This window comes from Aedes albopictus, chromosome 3, assembly GCF_035046485.1.
Source record: "Aedes albopictus strain Foshan chromosome 3, AalbF5, whole genome shotgun sequence".
Taxonomy (NCBI): domain Eukaryota; kingdom Metazoa; phylum Arthropoda; class Insecta; order Diptera; family Culicidae; genus Aedes; species Aedes albopictus.
This window is the reverse complement of record NC_085138.1, coordinates 299900258-299915142: the sequence shown is the minus strand read 5'-3', so window position 1 is coordinate 299915142 and position 14885 is coordinate 299900258. Positions and strand designations below refer to the sequence as shown.

Below are 14885 nucleotides of genomic sequence, written 5' to 3'. Positions count from 1 at the left end.
TGGCGATGCGGAACATTTTATAATATAGGTACCGTACTTAACATTTCTTCAATTCACCTTTAAGGCTCAAGCATTCGTCATCATTTTTCGGAAAATAAAAAGCAGTTTTCTCGCTGCAAATCAAAATAAGGATCAAGAAAATATATTCACTGCATGATATTTCTCATGTGGAGTACAGTGAATATATTTTCATAGAAAAAACTTTTGTTTTGAACGAAAAAACTGCTTTCAAATGTTTGATGATGACGATGATTTCAATGACGAAAAGTTCAACGTTAAATAACTGATCTTTAAATTTTGATGATGATGATGATGATGATTGTGTACCCACTACACAGCGTAACAAAAAATAACTTTTGGTCTGTATCAAGAGCAAACTTATGTGTCTCTGACAGATTTTGGGCCGCTGAATCTGAATCCGGGCTCAGATTTGCTCCAACACGTCACAATTTTGAGCTATACCTTAATGTATAGGGCAAAATATGCGATTTTGGGCTTTTTTGACTGCAAGTTATTAAGCATGGAAATATTTTTTTAACTAATCAAAGGATAAATTGGTCAATTAACATCTAAATTAACGACTCATGCAAAATATTTCGTTTTACCAAATCAAATTTGATAGTTTTAAGCGATTTATGTTAGGTACGATATTTTCCATACAAGTCACCCTCCAAAAGTTGCATGCAAGTTTTCATACTAACATTAAATGCCTAAATCTTACAAATTTGATTAGGTAAAACGAAATATTTTGCATGAGTCGTTAATTTAGATGTTAATTGACCAATTAACCGTTTGATAGCCTAAAAAAATATTTCCATGCTTAATAACTTGCAGTCAAAAAAGCCAAAAATCGCATATTTTGCCCTATAAATTGAAGTATAGCTCAAAATTGTGACGTGTTGGAGCAAATCTGAGCCCGGATTCGGATTCAGCGGCCCAAAATCCTTCGGAGACACATAAGTTTGCTCTTGAGACAAAAAAAATGTTGCGCTGTGCTATCAGCGCAAGGATTACCTATTATTATTATTATTATTAGCTTTATTAGGGAGATTTTCAGCCCGAGGCTGGTTCATCTCCAACTGGATTACCTATGGCTGCAGAGTCATGCCGGAACGGAATGATCTACCTGATGGTTTGTTGTAGCAGGGTAAGCTAAATTCACTGGAGACCTTCGGAAAACAACATGATAATTGTTATCTCGTGACAAAGTCTGGCCACCCCACGAACATTTGCCCGGAAACCAGTTCATTTAACTTCCTTAGGCTACCCCTCCAAAATCCCCATATATGTCATGTTCAAATATAAAAAGTAATAATAAGGAACGAACTCACCGGGTAATCCTGACAAGCTGGTTTTCTATGTTTGGCTTTGGTCTCAGCATGCAACCGGTCCAACCATATTAAATATGCACACACCACTCGCTGATTCTCCGATCGTCCATCGAAGAATCCGAAAAAAATACATAAGCGAGAATACCCGACGCACTGAAAAACAATCTCTTGGATACTAGCATTTCCGAACTCGGAATAACGACGAACACGAGCACCACGATGCGGGCAATGTGGTTTCTTGCCACCGAGCCATCGTCGATCGTTTACACAAAAAGCGAACAAAAAACACAAAGAAAAATACGAAAACGCGGGAACGACGAAATGCGGTAAGTTTCAGCATCCGCGCCCTGCTTGTCACTGACGACCGTCGACCTTTCACTCTTCCATTAGCGTTCCACTCAAGTACGAACTAAAAACACAAAGAAAAATGCAAAAACGCGGTAAAGACGAAATGCGGCATGTTTCAGCCTCCGCGGCCTGCTTAAATAACTGATCTTTAAATTTTGCGTAAAAACTTGTATCTCAATTATTTTTATCATATTAGTTTTCATTTATTTCAGAATTTTTAAAGCATTATGGTAGAAAGAGTTGGTGTCATGATCCATGCAAAACTTGAAACTGAAAACTCCTTATTTCCCTCTATAGGTTATAGGGAGGAGCGGGACATTCGAGCCTACTCATCAGTGGAAAGGACTTGCTATGCTAATCGGTTTAGCATAGGCCAGATACAAGTCTACTGGTAGACGTATCTCCCAGTGATTCAATGCAGATTGGCCACGGCCCGGAGGTGCGTTGATTATAACAAAACAGAACAGAACAGAATTACCCAGGCTTTACCGTGCATGAAAAACGTGTTTTTTGGAATTAACTTTCAAACACAGGACATTATCTCCGTTGGCATGAAAATTACCACATTAAGGAGAAACTTCAGAGAGTACCAATATGGCTGCCACAATGGCCGACTTGCACCCCTACTCACGTTTTCAAAAGCACAAATATTAAAAATTCGTAAACAAATGCGGTCGATTTTGAAAAGCTGCCTCTTTTTGCAAGTGAGCAAAGCCAGGATAATCAAGTGCGACTTGGTTCGATGATTTGTTCGTCAGATTTGTGCCTCTAAAGTTTGTATGCAAAATTGCAATGGGCTTTCTTGGTGTTTCACCTAAACGTGTTAAGCAAAATGGTTTGGAATCGAAAATGCTACAACTTTGCTGAAGAGGCCAACCTATCCCTTAAGTTGTGTGTTTCTGTTGTGTAGATACATGAATATCAAAGCATTTTCAACAATGATTTCTAGAATCTGACTTGAAGCAAGAGAATGTCATAAAGTGACAATGGGTATTATCGGCAGGTTTGTTCTCTTCGTCATGGAGGGTATATGTCAGCCGAATTGCCTGAAACTTGGCTATATAATTAAGCTTAGTTGGGAAGGATTTGAGACCAACTCTGAGTTCAATAGGTTTCAAAAAAAAACCCCAAAGACGAAGAGAACAAAACGGCCGAAAATAGGTAATTTCCCCTATATACATTCCGAAAAGATTGATAAAAGTTTAAAAAATATTGTTAATGGAATTTCGGATAATTTATAATTCTTCAAACAAGCCCGAACCATTGAGATAAGTAGATTCAATCACTTTGTTGAACAGGATACCTTTATACAATCGATACAAATATACATAGTTCATGTGAAAAAATAACTAACATCTTGCGATTAGTGTGTACTCTTGATAACTTTAAATTGTACATTAAAATCTAATGCAGCACTCGCGTTTGCTATCCATTTTGTTGTGTTGAACACAAGTTACATTAAAATCTAAAAGAAAGAAAAACGACAAAAGGAATATTGCCAGGTGCTCTGTTCAGTCTCCCTTTTAATAACAAAAAAAAACAACAATCAATAAGACGGTTTCAAAGCACAGCATGTGTTTTATGTTGCATGATTCGTATTCTAGCTCACGATGGCATGGAAATTGTTTGTAGTGACACTACGCGAACTTTAAAACCGTACAAATTCAATAAACTTAAGTTTTGTATGTTACAATACACATCCTCATTAAAAACGATTACTCAATTTATACATGTGCTTGTAATTCAGTGTGAGTGCAAGTGATCAAACCCCATTCTAGGTGGACATTGACAATCCTTCAGAAGTGGATTCAACGCCAAAACCTACAAACATATTGTCTCAATTTTTGACAGTGTAGTGTGGAGTGATAAAAAGTATTTCGACGGATCATTAAGCACAACCGATTCAATAACCATCCAAAGGTTCTATGCCATGTTCTTCCTGTTGGTGTCGTATTAGCCCGCCATCGCTAAGAAAGGACGCCTCACACAAGTGACACTGCAGCACGCGGACATCACCGTGGGTGTTCCTGTGCGCCTTCAAACTATCCGACCGGGTAAAGCTTTTGCCACATACTTCACACTCGTACGGCCGCTCTCCCGTATGCGTTCGGAGATGGATTTTCAACGACTTGGGCCACGCAAACTCCTTCTTGCAAATGTGACATCGATGTTTCGATTTGGAATCCGATGCTTCGTTACCCATGGCTGCTCCAGTCGCTCGCGATATGCTCTCCCCATGATGATCGTAGCCGTTGTTGTTCTCGTGTTCTTCGCCGTCTTCGTTCTCACCGGGGCCACCTGGTTCCTCTTCGCTATAGTAAAAAAAAAAATAAGATACAAGTTAGTTACAATTTACTGTGTTCGTTGATAGGTATCTAGTTAAAAGAGTATTTCTTTATGTGTAAAACTCTCAAAAAGAGAGATTATAGGGAAAATGATCAATGCGATCTTACCCTTCCTGTCCGTCCTCTTCCCTTTCACCTTCTTCGTCATCATCATCGGAGTATTCTTCTTTCACCATCACTTCAATGACCTAAAATTAACAAAAAATACGTTCAAGTTAGTCCATCCATTCATTTAAAACCTACGATTTTGTTTTCAGAATACCCCCCACACTTGGACTCCGATCGTTACCACCGCTCACCTGTTCATCCTCGCTCTCTTCATCTTCCTCTTCCTCCTCGTCTTCGCCTTGCTGGGGTTCCTCCGCATCATCATCGGCTTCGCCATCTTGCATCACAGTTCCTCCGATATCCACGTTCGCTTCGTTCTTTAGGTTCAACAGCCCTTTAAAACTGGCCGTCGGTTCCACCTGTTGCATCAGTGAACCGTCGTTTGATCCATCCTCCGACGAGAAGTGGCCATCGCCTGTTACCAGCCGTTGCCTCATGAACGCATCTTGTCGGTGGATCTTTTCGTGCGTTTTCAGGTAATCCGAACGGATAAATGCAGCGCCACATAAATTGCATTTGTAAGGTTTTTCGCCGGTGTGCAACCGGAGGTGCATCTTCAAGGTCACAGCAGTAACGAAGGTCTTGTCGCACTCAGTGCATTTGTACCGTCCATCATCGGTTCGCTGGAATTCCAATCTTTCCGCTAGGGCATTCGTCATGGGGCTGATGGGCGACTTTGTCTTCGCCATTCTACTGGTGTAGCTCATATCAGTAGTAGAGTCGTCATCGTCATCCAGAACTTCCCCATTGACCTCGGCTAGTGCCTGCCGGTGGCGTTTCGATTTGAAGTGCTCCTTTAGGTAGTCCACCCTGTTGAATGACCGATCGCAAATGTCACAGAAGAACGGCTTTTCCTCCGTGTGGGTAAGGGCATGCTTCCGCAGGGAATCACTATGACTGAACACTTGATCACATATCTTACATGCATACTGGCCATCGCCAGCGTCCACGAAGTGGTAGTTTTCTGGGGTCAGTCCAGCCCGGCCAATCGTTGGCTTCTGGGGACTGGTAGAGTCGCTGCTATCGGACATCCCAATGCCGGAGAAGGAACCTTTCATTACGACCGGTGGCATGATTGCCATCGGAGGCACTCCATCCTTCCAATGGATCTTCATGTGCCGTTCCAGATAATCCGACCGTATGAACGATTCCGGACAACTGGGACATTTGTAGGGTTTCTCGTTGGTGTGTATCCGATAGTGAATCCGTACCGTTTGCTGATGGGAGAATACTCGTTCGCAGGCCGTGCACATGAATTTTCCGTCGTCAGTCCGGATGCAGTACTCCAGTTGGTCCGCAGGTTTGCGCTCTTCCGGTGGTTTGAGAAGTGAGATTCCAGTGGATTGGGGACGCGCGCTGAGCGGTTTCAGTAGTGATATGGGAGCCGTTGTAGAGGTACTTGCCGTGCTGGCGAAGGCTGGTGTGTTGAACGACAGGTTGGACGTATCGATGGCCCCGGGGGCACCAGGATCTTCGCCGTTGTCCTCGATGTGCTTCTTTAGATGGTTCTTCAGGAAATCCTGTCGCATAAATGCCAGGCTGCACAGCGGACACTTGAACGGTGTTATACCTAGTAGGTGGGATGGTAAAAAGTAGTTGAAGTATTATTGAAACTTGTGTAATTGGCATACTTTTATTGAATTGAATTTACTAAATTAGGGTCCAGACCCCGCTCTGGTTTTCAGCAAAGACTAGCAAATATTACTTGCGAATATGGGAAAATTCGCCTAAAGCTGATTCAGAATTCCAAATACGAAAGGTAAAGCAAACCAGAAAATGGAAAACAACCGTGGTGTGAACGACAGTTAATCATTGGAAATACAGAGAAAGATTCCAGAAATCTCAAAAAAATATACCACAAAAAGCAAAAACGCAAAACTGACGAGCAGCTAGTAAAAAAATGTTTAGCCAGACCCACCCAAGAGAGGCACCGAGCGTACTGTTTCAATGACTTGCCAAAGAAGACCGTCTTATGACGATAGGTCAGGGTCAACAATAAGGCGGTAACGCCAGTATGAAGATAACCATTCTTTCCCCAAAAATAGCTATCTTAATGAAAGGAAGGTTTAATTTTATTCTCCTTACAGAATTCAACAAACAAGCTATCGTAGGCATCAGGATTGAGGTTATAAAACAGAAACTCCAATTTCTTCAATCTGCGAATTTGTCACAAGCTGCCGACAACAAATTAAGCTAGCACTTACCATCGGTTGCGATGCCAATGCCCATCACACTACATGGGGAAATAGTGACATCTACAAACGAGGTGAGTCCCTTTTAGAATATATTTCTGTTGATAACATCGATATATGTAATATGAAGGAGAAACCAATGTATAGTTACTTAGGTAAAGGCGACATGAATTACTTAATCCAACACTCTGTAACCAAGTTCTTACCGATAGAATTGTCAGTGGGTCTCCAGTTAGCCTGTTAAGGCTATGGATCGCCAATCCGAAGACGGCGGGTTCGATTCCCGCTCCGGTCAGGAAAATTTTCTCGATTCCGTGGGCATAGTGTATCATTGTACTTGCCTCACAATATACAAATTCATGCAATGGCAGGCAAAGAAAGCCCTTCAATTAATAACTGTGGAAGTGCTCAAAGAACACTAAGTTGAAGCGAAGCGCATTCATTTCATTGTTTCTAAAATCAAGCCTTGCGACGTTGATTTTAGTTTCAAATACTTCTTCACTTTGAATCAATAACATTATTGTTTTGAAATTAGGAATTTTGTAAAGTCTATATTTTTCCCTGTCCAAAAGTGATGGGTTTGACGATGGCTTATCAAGCGTCGTCATATAGTGAAAATGTGTTTAAATAATTTCAATTTTAGTCTTTTATAATTATAGATTAGCTAAATTAAATATAGTAACGAAAATTAGTGAAATAGTAAATGGAATAGTATTTGAAAGTAGCTAGGTTTTGAATTTAAGCATTTCTTTACAAAATTAAACTAAAATAGAATCTGAATAATCATACCATTGCTTTATTGACTTTAATTTAAACGCTTGATTTGTCATGCCTCCAGCATACGCTTAATCGCTGTCGCATGATCTAACAACAGTTGATTACGCGCAGTGCTGGGGGGACCGACAGGGCTTATTACCAGTCTATACTAACTCTTTAAATACTAACAAGACTGGGAAGCCAACGATCACTCATTGCACTTTTGATAGTAGCATTAGTAGTAGTAGTTAGTAGTAGTAGTAAGAGTAGTAGTAATAGTAATAGTAGCAGCATTTTATTAACAAGTTGATTCGTACTATTCTTTTTCACTTCTTCGAAGTTATTTTTATAGCAACTATAAACTCAGGAGTGGATAGCATAACGACATTGATTGCAGCAGGGTCCAACCTTATTATGTAATGCAAGAGTGCATATGGGATGTCTCTGCATTACTTATATCTTCTAATTAAGACAGGGCAGGGTGATAATAAAATCGCATTAGTGAATGAACAATTTAGAATCTAAATTTTAGATGTTGAATGCTGTTCACTCAAGAAGTTCACTGGTGCAGGTAGAAAAAAAAACTTTTGAATCTCTCTATTTCTTAGCATAGTAACAAGAAACTATATTTAAAACTGAATATAAATTATGCTCTCTATGATGCTCAACAATGCTATAAACAGAATACTAAAATTTCCGGGCCGCCATGTTGTGGAGTTTGGCGGCCCACTGTCTTCTTGTCATTTCAGGTTCATTTTCTACAACGCGTGGCTACAAAGAGTGAACAATAGCATCGTCTAGGGGACATTTTGGAGCTAATTTCGGTGAGTCTGTTCCATTATATTTACGCTGTCATTATTTTAAATTCACCATGGATAGTTGCGGCCTTTTTTTGCATGCATATTGTTATGCATCTGTTTGTGCACATTTGTTGTTACTTATCTTTCGTGTATTTACTCAACTAGAACTGTAAAGTTCGTCACTTCGAGTGTCGGCCTAAATTCATAGTATTCATTTCATTAAAACTACTATTGTTGTACAGTCCACATATTTGATGTTGCCACTATGGGAGAGCACGTTGAGCACCGGTTTGTCCACATCTGCTAGAGATTTTGGCTGGGAGTGGGTCTGGTTTGCAGGTTTAGCGGGGGCCTACCACAATTTGGGAGTGTGAGGGGGGGGGGGGGATCTCTGCATTGAACTCACTACTCATCAATTCCGTGGGGTATCTAGAAGACAATTGACGATAAGATTGGAAAAAAGTTTGCAGTTGGGAACTAGACTAAAATAGTGGCCGATAGAAAACAACGCGCTAGACAGCATTATTATTCATTTTTTTTTAAATATTTACCCATAGGCTTTTCGCCGGTTGGCAGTATAGTATTTAGCTGTGTACGAAGATACGGATTAGTTGGTGTACAGATGACAGGGTTCTCACGGGAAGTGCTTCAAGCGAGGCTTACATAACAACTGACAATAAAGAAACCTATTTTCCTTGACTTTCTACGCAATGGACATCTGATCGAACACACGTGTTTTCGTTAATATCCTAGGCATTATTAGTGCATGACGGAACAACTAGCAGGACACAGTTCCAGACGTCTCTTTTTAATAACGATATTAAGCATATTTCCAATAAAACTACACTTCAATAAAGCAAAGACTAAAGCTGCTATTATAGAACAGATCAGAATGACTTAATTGACTTATTGACTACATATTGGAGATCTACTTCGAATAACTGACAAATTGACAAGAACCTAACTAAATACATGGACCATACTACAAAAAAAAAAACAAAAAAAAAAACAATTGACAAAAGAAAAAAGGGGAAACTTTTATTAAAACTACTTTTGTTCAACGCAGGCCAAAACAGTGTCGACTTGGGCCACGATATGCCTACGTACTTCTGTGTGTTGAAACAAAAATAGAGGCTCATAGAAGCAAACGTAGGGAAAGGGTGCGGTGTTAGAACATAAGCACAGTGTGCTACCGCCGTAATCACTATGAAAAAAAAAAAAAAAAAGAAATTAGGAATTTTGTAAAGTCTATATTTTTTTTAGAAACAAATATCCATCGACTTAGATTCAAAAACAAAATATTTTTGTTAAAAAGTGGTAAGTGTAATTCTGTAATTCTGTAATCTCAACGCATCCTCTGGCCTCTTTGCCTATCTGTGCTTTCCCCTCCGCTGAGCGATATACGTCTACTAGATGAAACACGACGATGTTACAAACTCGGGACTTAATAAAAAGTGAGTTTCTAATACCGTTGGTCTACCTACGGCACAAGTGTCCGATCCTTAAGGGACGGTGTGTGTTTCATTTTGGTATGACAATAGATCCGTTGCGCACTGCTGTTTCTAAATCAATGGCGTTCTGCTGATACAACCTTTTATGAATGAGTAATGATGTTGCTTACAGTTGTGAGGCAATATAACATTCAACTCGTTGAGTGCAAGTTATGAACCTACAGAAAATTTCTTATTAAGATGTTACCTCTAAAACTACTAAACAAACACATATAGAGACGTGAAATTGTATTGTAATAATTGATCATAATCTTAACCCTATCACTGGAACGCGTTTGAAGCAAATTGATATTGCTAATGATTTGGTTGGGCATTATTTTTTTTTTTGGTTTCGACAATAGTCACATACTATGCCCTACGACATTGACGATTCTATTGTCTGCCAATTCAGCCTCTCCATTCCATGCAATATATCGCAACCCTTTTGAATTGTGATATATTACACGGAATATCATTCTCTTCATTCGGATAGCGACTGTGTAACCCATTGTATTAAAAGCCTCCACCAAACATGAAGCGACTAATCGGAGACTGAAGACTCTATACCAAATTTGGCTCAGAGACAGGTAATCGGTGAGGTCAGTTTTTTCTCGTTTGTCAAAGACGATTGATACGTATTAAGACAAACTTTCTACTGCATCTGCCAGCAATAACCGGTCATCGATAGATATTTCGAGACTATGGTTAGTGCTTTACAATACAGCTGGAAAAACTAGAACAACACCTGGCCACCATAATGCATAAAACACTAAAGCTTAGTTCTGGAGCTCGAGTTGAAAAGGTCGTATGTGCTTTTGTCGATTAAAAATTCGATCAGTTGGATTCGCTTATTATAGCATAAACCGTTGAAATTGAACAAAGTTGATACATACAGTAGAATCATCACAAAACAGGCTATCCGTTCCATCATTAAAAGTCTCCAAAATATCTTCTCTATTGCTACAATAACTAAAATAAACTGATCGAATTTTATATCGACAAATGTACATACGACCTATTCAAATCGAGCTCCAGAGTTTCTTGTTGCCAAGTAGACTGCCCCCACTCGCATAACTGTCCCATATGAATATGAATCCCAGCAAAGATGGGACTGTTATGCGAGTGGGGGCAGTAGAGCGCTCAAGTAAAATTCCACCTTTTTCCGCAAGTAATTTTGATAACTGATCCAGTATGGGGAGAAACGTTACTTTTCCTTGCGGAATAATAGCGCGGACTATTTTTCCGCAAGGAAAAGTGACAGCTCCATTTGATTCGCACGGGAGGCGTTACGAGTGTTACACTTTTTTCCTTACTTGCCATCTGCGAACTGCACAAAGTAATTTTAAAGCGAAATCATTACTTGACCATTACTTGTCCTATCTTTTAAGCGCTGTTTGCAGTTCAGAAGGAATTTTTCGGCCTATCTTGATGCATGGGAAATTCCTTGCCTGAATCGCCCAAGAAACCGTTTTTCTTCGATCACAGTACGCAGTTGCGAAGAAATGACAGTTCAAATGGTAGTCACTGTGAAAAGTTTCTGCCAGGAATCGGTCAAGAATTTTCTTGAGCGATTCCTTTCAAACACCAAACTCGGCTTTACCCAGTACGTACAAAGTGGAAACTAGCCATAAGGCGGGACCGGTGGTACGTTGAAAAGTGGTAACGAATTAAAAAAAAACGCGAGAATCGAACACGGATACTGTTGTAATATGCATCACTGATAGCGAGTTATCGTTCACTGCCAGATCTGCTCTTGAAAATCTCAGAGTAAAACTGAATCATCTTGCTCATTAGGAAGCGTCCATAAATTACGTCATGCAAAAATTGGCCTTTTTCAACCCCCTTCTCCCCTTGTCACACTATTTGTCGTTGCAGCACCGCCCTCTAGATTGGTTTTGTTTCGATCGTGTTAAATTTCATCCCAGCTCATAAAAAACTTTAACTTCACTATTTTCATACTTTTCTAGATGATGTTGGTAACTTTTTCTACATGTAAACACAGCCACCATGAATACGAATCGAACCGTACTAAGAACATGTTGATCGGTTCATCCGTTCGTGTGTTTTGTTGCCTCAAAGGAACTTCAAACTCATTATATATATACTAGCTGTCCCGGCAAACTTTGTTTTGCCAAGCTGTGTTGGTTTGACAACTGTAGGGCTCAAAACAGCACCGCAATCTAGATTGGTTTCATTTCGATCGTGTTGATTTCCTTCCCAGCTCATGGAAAATCAGTACTTTATCAATTTTCTAACTTTTGGAGTTGATTGTCGTAACTTTTTATTACATATAAACACAGCCACCACGAATACGAATCGAACCGTGCAAGAGTCATGCTGATCAGTTCAGCCGTTCGTGACTTTTGATGCCTCAAAGGGATTTCAAACTCATTTTTATATATATAGATAGACTAGCTGTCCCGGCAAACTTTGTCTTGCCAAGCTGTGGTTGTTTGACAACTGTTGAGGTCATTGCAGCAACGCACTCTAGATTGAATTAATTTTGATCACGCTTAATTTGTTCCCTTCTCATAAAAAATCAGTACTTAATCATTTTTTTTTTACTTTTCTAGGGGATTTTCGTAACTTTTTGTACATATAAACACAGCCACCACGAATACGAATCGAACCATGCAAGACTCATGCTGATCGGTCCACCCGTTCTTGAGTTTTGTTGCCTCAAAGAAACTTCAAACTCATTTTTTATATAGATATATATATATATATATATATATATATATATATATATATATATATATATATATATATATATATATATATATATATATATATATATATATATATATATATATATATATATATATACATATATATTTATATATAGATATATAGATATAGATATAGATAGATAGATAGATGTGCATTCTCCGATATTAAAATCAAAGAAATATTTTTTCGATTCTATAAACCCCGCGTCTCAGAAATGAAGTCTCTTTGAATTTGGTTCTATGTCTCAGGTTCTAATACGTGTCATTTTTCTGCGTGCATGATTCTTTTGTGCTGCTCTTGTGCGACAATTTAATTCACTGTTAGGCAAAGATTTAAGATTAAGGTACACCGGGGCAAGTTGAAACGGGTGGGGCAAGATGAAACAGCGGGTTAACATGCTGTTTTCTAATGATGATAAACAGTTTGATCGCCATAGCACATAGTTTTTGATTCAAACAATCTTTTAGCGAAGGATAAGTTTCCAAATTATATTAAAATCTATTTCAAAACTTCGTGTTTCATCTTGCCCCACCCGTTTCAACTTGCCCCGGTGTACCTTATCTGTTATACAAATCATTAACGAACCGAAATCAAATTGTACGATCCAATGCTCAACTTTCTAGCGTTCTCGTCATTTTAGCAATGCTTTGCCTTATCGATCAGCGTAATGGATCAAATCAAAAATGGATAGAATTACCTATTTCAACAACGCGAAAGATCTCACTTATGCTAAAGTGGAACATACCGGATTTCTAATATTAAATCCCAACATACCTGTATGCAACCGCAGATGCACCCTCAAGGCCGTCTCCTGTCTGAATGTTTTCTCGCACCGTGGGCACTGCAACCGGTCGCTGCCCTCCGTCTTGATCACCTCCGTTAGCAGCGCCGCTATCATACTCTTCTGCTCTTCGGTTTCCTCGGGCAAGTTCTGCGGTATCTCATCTTCACTCTGCTCGGACAAACTGACTCCAGCTGTTCTTCTTCTTTCGTTTTCTTCTTCCTCGTCATCTTCGTCGTCATCGGAAGACGCTGCCCGCGAAGCAGCGTTCGACTGGCCGACAAGATCTTCCAACTTTTTCAAGCTTATTCGTGGTCGTTTGGACGCCGGTTCCTCTGGGAAACCGTTTTGTTTGTAATCGAGGGATTTCAGGTGGTTGGAGCGGTGACACTGCAGGAAATCTATCCGAATGAAGGACTTTGGGCAGAGGTCACACTTGAACGGCTTTATGCCCAGATGGCGTTTCATGTGGTTGACGAGCGGATCAGCGGATTCGTAATATTCGTCACAATAGGTGCACGCAAATTTCCTGCTTTCTTCGACATCGCCGTGGGATTCGCTGTCCGATTGTTCATTATTTGCGGAGAAGTATATTTTTCGATCGGCATTTCCATCGTGCTCGGTGCGAATGTGTCTAAGCAAACCTCGATTAGTGGCGAACACCCCGGAACAAGCAGTGCAGGTGAAAACCTGTTCCGTCGTTTCGTGGGATTTCATTATGTGGTATTTGAGATAATCGGACCGCACAAATGACCTGTCGCAGAGATCGCACTTGTACGGTTTTACGTTGGTGTGCGTGCGAAGATGCACCGTAAGGGACTTGAGCCAAGTGAAGGCCTTATTACAATACTGGCAGTGATAAACCTGCTGCTGCGTTCGTTCCGCCGTTTTGGATAAAATCGATTCTGCGGCAGCCATCACGTCTTCATCTTCTTCGTCTTCCTCCTCAACCAAATGCTTCCGATAGACACTTCGAGCTCCCTCAGCACCATCTACTTCCGGTGGACCATCCAGTGAATCATCACCACCGGACGCCATACTGGTTAGAAAATTGATATGGTCCTCGTCGATTCCAACCACAATTTCCTGATCGGAACCACCGCCATTTTCATCGCCAGCAGCAGAGGCCCCCAGGTCTACGTCTTGTTCTTGTTTCACATTTCCTTCGTCCATTACGTAGCCTGCACCAGATCGAACCACAATCAACTCGAAAAAATTCCGTCGTCACCGCCGTGCTAAACCTTCTTTCACTTCTTCTTTGTTTTCTCCCCTTCCAACAACTTCCTCTGCGAGAAAAAAGTTGCTCAATCGCTGTCTCTCTTCCACTGAAAAAATCCGTAACACCGTAGCAAATCAAAACATTCTTTCGCATCCAAACCACTGAAAATCCACTTTCTACAACACTTCCGGTCCAAAGCCAACTCGCAAATTTTCAACAGAGAAAAAATCCGTCCTTTTCATCCGAACACGCCCGATTACAAGAGGCAGATCTAAGGTTACTGCGATTCCTCCTGCTGCACGCTACGCTGTACTGCCCCGAAATGTGTTCCGTCCGTCCGTCATCGTCGTCGTCGTCGTAACAGAAACCCGTCGTGGTAATCTCGTCAACATCTTCACCCGCTGAAGGCGAATCTCGCACACATAAAGCCGTGCAGAAAAAAAAAAACAACACAACACAACCACTCTGACGGCGAAAGGGGAAACGTCAAAAAGCAGGTTTTTTGTTTTGACAGCGGATAGACCGAGAGTTCGGGGTGCTCTTGAGTTGGTAGCGTTTACACCGTGGTTTATCACGGAAAGAACAACGAGCACGTCGAAACTTTTTCGGAGAAAATTTAAAATAAGCCATTTTACGAGACGTTTCAGAACAGCTGATCGCAGCAGCGGCGTCAACTGACAGAATTCCACGTACGTTTGTTTTGCTGGAATATCGTGTAATTTTTGAAAAGGTACTTGTTCGACAAATTGGAGATATGAGAAATTTGAGCCAAAAAAGGCTCAAAC

At 40.4% G+C, this 14885-nt stretch overlaps 1 protein-coding gene across 1 annotated transcript; it reads right to left on the bottom strand.

Moving 5' to 3' along the window:
* Positions 1-2942: 2942 nt before the first annotated feature.
* On the bottom strand, positions 2943-14549 carry LOC115257908 (zinc finger protein 91-like). Its single transcript, XM_062842250.1, has 4 exons — positions 12875-14549; positions 4324-5702; positions 4133-4212; positions 2943-3991 (listed from the first exon to the last, which is right to left on the bottom strand). The coding sequence occupies exons 1-4, from the start codon at positions 14052-14054 to the stop codon at positions 3583-3585; spliced, it is 3048 nt and encodes a 1015-aa protein (XP_062698234.1). The 5' UTR covers positions 14055-14549; the 3' UTR covers positions 2943-3582.
* Between the last annotated feature and the right edge of the window lie 336 nt (positions 14550-14885).

Coding starts and splice junctions, on each gene's coding strand:
- LOC115257908 (XM_062842250.1), bottom strand. CDS start 14,054: ATGGACGAAGGAAATGTGAAACAAGAACAAGACGTAGACCTGGGGGCC. Junction 5,703..12,874: donor GCATCTGCGGTTGCATACAG/GTATGTTGGGAT, acceptor CCCACCTACTAG/GTATAACACCGTTCAAGTGT. Junction 3,992..4,132: donor GAAGAGGACGGACAGGAAGG/GTAAGATCGCAT, acceptor TTTTTACTATAG/CGAAGAGGAACCAGGTGGCC.